Source organism: Adiantum capillus-veneris, chromosome 22 (genome assembly GCF_014529385.1).
Source record: "Adiantum capillus-veneris isolate H3 chromosome 22, ASM1452938v2, whole genome shotgun sequence".
Classification (NCBI taxonomy): domain Eukaryota; kingdom Viridiplantae; phylum Streptophyta; class Polypodiopsida; order Polypodiales; family Pteridaceae; genus Adiantum; species Adiantum capillus-veneris.
In genome coordinates this window covers 24,238,015-24,244,145 of record NC_140952.1, presented here as the reverse complement: position 1 = coordinate 24,244,145, position 6,131 = coordinate 24,238,015, and the positions used below count along the sequence as shown (strand labels likewise).

At 40.0% G+C, this 6,131-nt stretch overlaps 1 protein-coding gene across 2 annotated transcripts; it reads left to right on the top strand.

Moving 5' to 3' along the window:
• The first annotated feature begins 433 nt into the window (after nt 1-433).
• LOC147429044 (uncharacterized) lies at nt 434-2,525 on the top strand. Of its 2 annotated transcripts, XM_086495597.1 has the most exons (5): nt 434-567; nt 683-759; nt 978-1,857; nt 1,992-2,082; nt 2,184-2,525. In XM_086495597.1, the coding sequence occupies exons 1-5, from the start codon at nt 449-451 to the stop codon at nt 2,409-2,411; spliced, it is 1,395 nt and encodes a 464-aa protein (XP_086351723.1). In that variant the 5' UTR covers nt 434-448; the 3' UTR covers nt 2,412-2,525. The 2 variants fall into 2 exon arrangements, with proteins under 2 accessions (XP_086351723.1, XP_086351722.1); XM_086495596.1 differs by lacking the exons at nt 434-567; nt 683-759 and having other exon boundaries at nt 838-1,857; nt 1,950-2,082.
• Nucleotides 2,526-6,131: the final 3,606 nt, after the last annotated feature.

Genomic DNA, 6,131 nt, shown 5'->3' with positions numbered 1-6,131 from the left:
GTAACTGTATATCTGCATTTCTACTCCTTTTATCAAACATTTTGGAGAATTAATTGTTGTAGATCAATGAAAACCCAACATGACTAACGAGACTACTTTCTTGACAAATAACTACTTTTTTAACAAAGGAGAAAAATGTTCTCTTTCCCACCTTCTCAAGCAAGTTTATCAAAGAATTAACTATTACAACAATGGCATACAAGCGTATGACTAACTAGTACGGCCGGCCGCCTTTGGCGGCTTCTCTCTCTCTTTATCGCATGCAAAGGGGTTTTTTTTAGTTTTGAACTTTAGCCTTCAGATCGCAGATTGCGACACGTATAAAGAACTCCCCTTTTCACCATATTATGTTAGTAGATGTGAGTTTTAGGCCTACAGGGAGTGAAGGACTTAGCGTAGGACATGCCCATTTTGCCACTCTGCGAGGCTCGAGCACCTTTTTCTCAACATGAGCGGTTCACTTTTCAACAGTTTCACAAGAGGCCGGCGGGGCGCATCTTCATTTGCGCCAGAATGGGTTTTTGAAATTTACTTTGGACTCCAGAAAGCGGGCAGTCTGCGTCAATTGTACGAGCTTGCGCCCACATGCAAAGAAATCGCAGCCGCAGCAGCAGCAGCAAGCCATGGTTTTCCTTGTTTCTTCCACCTGCGGAAGCTCAAAAAGTAGGTGCTCGTGAGAAAGAAACGCGTGCTTGGCATTGGCACGCACAGCAAGCTTCAAAAGCAGACCGCAGATTTTTCTGTCCAACTCAAACCCAGGTACCCCTTTTCCCCTTTTTGGATTCTAAGTGGAGTCCCTATTGTCTCATAATTTTTCAATTTTTTTCTCCCCCCAAGTGCCCTCTTAGGTGGAGATTCCATTAGGGTTTCGCAGATTCATACCTCTGCCTCTTTCTCGCTTGTATATGTTGCTTGAGACCTCAGCTCTGCCCAAGCACCAGAAGCTGATCCACTCTCTGCATCGTTTTCCTGCACAGAAATGTCTAATGTAGCCATGGGTTTTGACGAGGCAGAGGCACAAAAAGATGAAGATGGTGATGGCTTACACTCCCCTCATGATGGGGAGAAGGTGAGTTCCGATGTTAGTTTACCCCTTGGTGAAGATTCAAGCCGCAAGAAGGCAAGACATGATGGCCCTGGTGATGATTCATCAAGAAAAGGACATCCAAATTCAAGCACTTTATATGGAATGCACAAGGACCTTGCTGATGGGTCACATGGAGCTCAGCATGATGATCAGATCTTCAACGCTGCTGTGGCAGATGTCTTTGAAAATATAAATGCTGAGACAGGGCAAAATTTTAGCAAAGTAGATATACCTTCACATGCCTATGTATCTGCAACACACAAAGATGGTCAAAGCTTGCCTTCTGAAATGGCCTTTCACAACGGTATCTTGGATGCGCATGAATATGGGAGAGTACCTGCAGATGCTACTCCTACAACGGCTGCTGATGGCACATCAACTAAGCAATTGAGTGAGAACATGTCAGCATCTGATGGGACGGCTGCTCATCAAAGTCCAGTAGAGCATTCTTTACCTTCATGCAAAGACAGCAAAGAAGTACCCTGCAATGGGACTACAGTTCATATGTCAGAAGAGTGTGTACTTCATGGGCATGACGATATAATGCATGATCTGACCCACAACTTGACCACAAAGGATGGCTCAATCTTCTCTGGGTCTTTGTATTATTCATCTCAATCTGGCTACATGAAGAATGTAGCACTCATGTTACGGTTTGGGAGTGCCATTTTCTCATTGATAGCTTTCTCGGTCATAGTTTCGAATAGCGAGAAACGGGTTGCAGCAGGAAGCACGTTTTACGTGAAATTCAGCGACTATCAAGCTTACAAGTATTGAAATCCTCTTCCTTTCTCCTTAAAGCTTTGCTATTGTTGGCATGTAATGTTACGGAGTTAATGTCAAAAGATGCCTTTTTTTGCAGCTATCTTGCTGCTCTCAATTTGCTTACCTTTCTGTACTCCAGTGGACAATTAATTTTGATGGGGCAGGGTAGGACCGGCGGCATTTTATCCTCTCCTATCAAGTGGGGAGCTTCACTTTATTCATGTGATCAGGTTCGTGTCGTAGGTTATGACTTCAGCAAGAGACATGCCATTTTCTGTTTGCATTTTCCATTATGGGTGTCTAATTGGTTTGTGAAAGCTCGTCTCTTCAGGTGCTGGCATTTTTGATGATGTCTTCGAGCTCTTCAGCAGCCACGGCATCAGAGCTTTCCCAACATGGTCTCCATAACATCTGGCCGCCAGCATGTTCCACATGGAAGCTATCGCTTTTCTGCACTAGAGCAGATGTTGCTGTGGGAATGAGCTTTGTTTCATGCCTTTTCATGTTTTTGTCTACCTTTTCCTCTGGATACCACTTAGCAAACTTGCTTGCTGAATAGTAAACGACATTTTTACCAGTTTGTGAAAGGGCTGGTGTTTGCGTGTAAAAACTTGTTCATTTGTATGAAGGTGGGATCAAACTCAACCATATGCATGCTAAGCTGTTCTGATAATGGTGACTTTTTGAAGTCAAAATTTGAACGTGGATGGCGATGCTTATAGAGTAAGTAAGTTTAGTGTATGCAACATGTTTCAACTGTGATTATGCTTTGTCTATGTGGTGCTCCATGAATCGTTTGTAGCTTTGTTTAACGCCAAGAAGGTGATTGATGTAAATGCTGGTGAATTTCTTATCCTCTTGTAATATTAGGCCAATAACAATAGTTGATTCATGAGGTCCATTATCATGCTGAGTGCCTACTTGTAGCATAGACAAGAGAGTGCTGATGAATATGTCTGGCTTGAAAGTTTCTCAAGTTGGACATAGCTAAAGTGAAAGCTGAAAAGGACACAGTGAGTAGGGGCAACAAAGTTTGGCATTGTAGACTAGAACCAGGCAGCCAGCTGGTGCAAAAATTGGAGGGAATAATAATAAGGATGTTATTTTTGTAATATTTGTGTCAACTTTGGAGGCCATTCAAGCATTGGACGTGTTCGTTTGCCAATCATTCACAAGGATTATGTGGATTGAAACACAAATTTGCAAGGATTTATTTAACACTTGGTTTCAGGGATTATTATTGAAAGCAGGGAAGAGTGGTTAGATCTTTAATAAGTAACACAGATTGAATATCTTTTCTTTGGCTAGATGGTGGTATGGAAGAAGAGAACTTTTGAAGGTACCCTAAGCATCAAATGATCTGTTTGAGATCTGTGCAACCTTCCCAACACGCACACAGTCCTCACTTTTACATCTTATGCCTTCACTTACACTTCGCAATCATTGTATGTAAACATGACCTCTTGTATCCACTCATACAGGAAGATGCTCCATAAATTAGAGAGATCGTGAGTGGAGATACTCCACACAAACAAGCACAAATCAAGTTATGATAACCAACTAAACTAAAACTTTTCATAACAAAGTAAGCCGCTCAAGTCCAATGAAATTTTTGTCTTCATGATGTGGTAATGGCATGTGTGCACACATTGAAGATTGTCGAAGCGCTTCATCCCCTTTACTTGGCTTGTATATATGTCCACAGCCCTATAATATCTCTTGTTCTTGTGTGCATGTTAGCTTCCCCTTCTTCTCCAAGTTGTGTGCACATTCCTACAACCCTACGGTAGCAAAGTAGGCATCCTCATCTTGTGACAATGTTGTCCCTCTTAACATTTCTTGAATTAAGGTGATGGTTGGTGTTCTGTCTTCTCCAAGCTCTTTATGCATTCCTCCAAACCCTAATTCTTGCATGAAATTTCTTAGGTTCTTGTAATTGCTTATAAGATGAGAAAAGATAATGGATTATATCATCCACAACCAAAGCACGTCTTAGAAGCAACCATTCTTGCCTTGTGTTCGAGAGGCAAATGTTTTCTCACAGAACATGTACATATGTTATTGCTCATTGGTGTTGGTTTTGGTAATCACATGTAGAGTATCGTGAGGCAAAAATTTAGATTGCAAGTTTCAAATAATATCACATATCAACCTATATTGATGCGAATGCATGTGAAGAACTTGAGGAGGGAAAAAAAAGTAGCAAAGAAGTATGCCAAAATGGTTAGTGCAACCTTTACATGACCGTAAAGTGGATACACATATTTCTAAGCATAGTTTGCATTCTCGGCATGCCTTTTATGCATCAGAGGTTTATGCTTTAAATGTTTTACACGAGTGATAGCATGAGCTTGTTTTGTTCAAGAAATAATAAAATCTAGAAAATTGGTTCGTTGTCATACAAATTGAGTATGAGGTTGCTCCAACCAATTTTCTCACTTTCCTCCAAGGTTGTTATGCATTGCATGATTAAACCTTTGCACTCTTGCCTTGGAAAATTTGTATGCCAAGAATATGATTTACTTTATCCATACTTTTCATGTCAAAGTTTTCATATAGCTTTGATTACCTCAACTTTATTCTTCCTAGCTATGAGCATATCATCCACATAAAGGATTAAGATAAAAAGGTTACCATCCACATCCTTCTTCATACAGAGGCCATAAATTTGTTGCTTCTATATTCGCATGAGTTCATGAACACGTCAAATTTATGATACCTTTCCCTTGGTGCCTACTTTAAATTGTAGAGGCTTCTCTTAAGGGTACACATCATTTTATTTGTGAGGTCTCTTGGGATTCTTTCTACTACGCTAAAAATTATCTTCTTCCCTTCAATAAGATCCTTTAGCCGTTGCATATACAACATCCTCATGAAGATCACCATGCAAAAATGTTATCTTGACATCCATGTAGAGAAGCTCCATGTCCCATTCGGTAATCAAAGCAAGAACTATATGCAAAGTAGTTGGTTTAACAACACCAATAAAACCTCACCAAATCGATACCTTACTGCTACTTGAATCCTTTGGAAACCAATCTGGCTTTTTACTTGGGCTTCCCATCAGCAGGTGTGATCTCAACTTGTACACTTATTTACATTAGGGAAAGTTTGAACTCAAATTTGGTTCATTTGGTGGTAGCCCCGATTTATTTCATTCATATTTCAAATTTTTACGTTTTCCTAAAAACAGAGTTCAATTGTTGAAAAAATATGAACTTAGAGATATGTCGCTATTGTGCGAATCTTCCTTGTATCATGACAGAAGTAAGACAAATGTGACATAAATCCCATTGAATGCATATATATTGTTTTGATCGTGAGTTTTCATGGTTCTCTCACTCATTGTCTTGTTTGCACTCTGCTTACCATTTTCTTCATAGTCAAATACATTCGTACGCTACTCTCTCAGCCACAATGTTGCTTTCCTCTCTTTGTTCTGTGTTGTTCCATTAAAGCGCATAGAGAAAATATGAATGGAGAGTAGACAACCTCATTCTCTGTTTGTATCTACCAAGCCAGTATAACTATTCAACAACTTTGACATGAACTATAGTTGATGGCTATCCACCACTGCCACCATTGGGAGTTGGGTTCTTTTGCAAACAAAGAGGAGAAAGCGAACGAATAATGAATTTGTTAGCAACTACAAAGGACGCATTAAAGACTTTCATTTGTCCCAAATTGAGAAGCCAATGAAGGAGGTTCTCAATGAGCATGTGTATATGCACTCCAAGCTGCGGTTGTAAGAGGCACCATTGGGTTTCTTGCTAATCGATCTAATTATGCGTTTACTAAACTTGATAGTAGTTTCTTTTGTTAAATTGTTTATTGTAGTCATTGTCTCTTACACTTTGGCTTTTGTAGATATTTATCCCTCTGATAACAAAAAATGACAACCAATGAAATGGGCATTTTTTATTCCTTTATATATTGATGCACGAGGTTCTCTACAAAACTAGCGTTAGCAGAGCACTCGTAGAAAGGGGGGCCTTTTTCTATGACCACTTGTACAATGTTGTACCCTCATTCCGTGGCTTTGGTAGCCTAAAACATCTCCCACTTCCTACCAATGATAGTCCAGAGTGAACAGTCTCGGCTTTTGAAACCTCAAGTTTTAGAGTTAAGCTTCATCAAAGAGCTTCAAAAGTGCTTATGAACAAATATTTCTTCATGCGAATCCATGTCTTTATAAACTTCTTACACGACGAAGAGGTGAGGTCGACATAGACCGCATTTATTTGCAAGTCGGAAAGTTTCTTGTATTTTCTTGATGCTG

Bases quoted from the DNA above. Each gene is read 5' to 3' on its own strand.
- LOC147429044 (XM_086495597.1), top strand. From the start codon at position 449: ATGAGCGGTTCACTTTTCAACAGTTTCACAAGAGGCCGGCGGGGCGCA. The intron at 568-682 runs GTACGAGCTTGC...CTCGTGAGAAAG, and splicing joins GCGGGCAGTCTGCGTCAATT to AAACGCGTGCTTGGCATTGG. The intron at 2,083-2,183 runs GTTCGTGTCGTA...TCGTCTCTTCAG, and splicing joins CACTTTATTCATGTGATCAG to GTGCTGGCATTTTTGATGAT.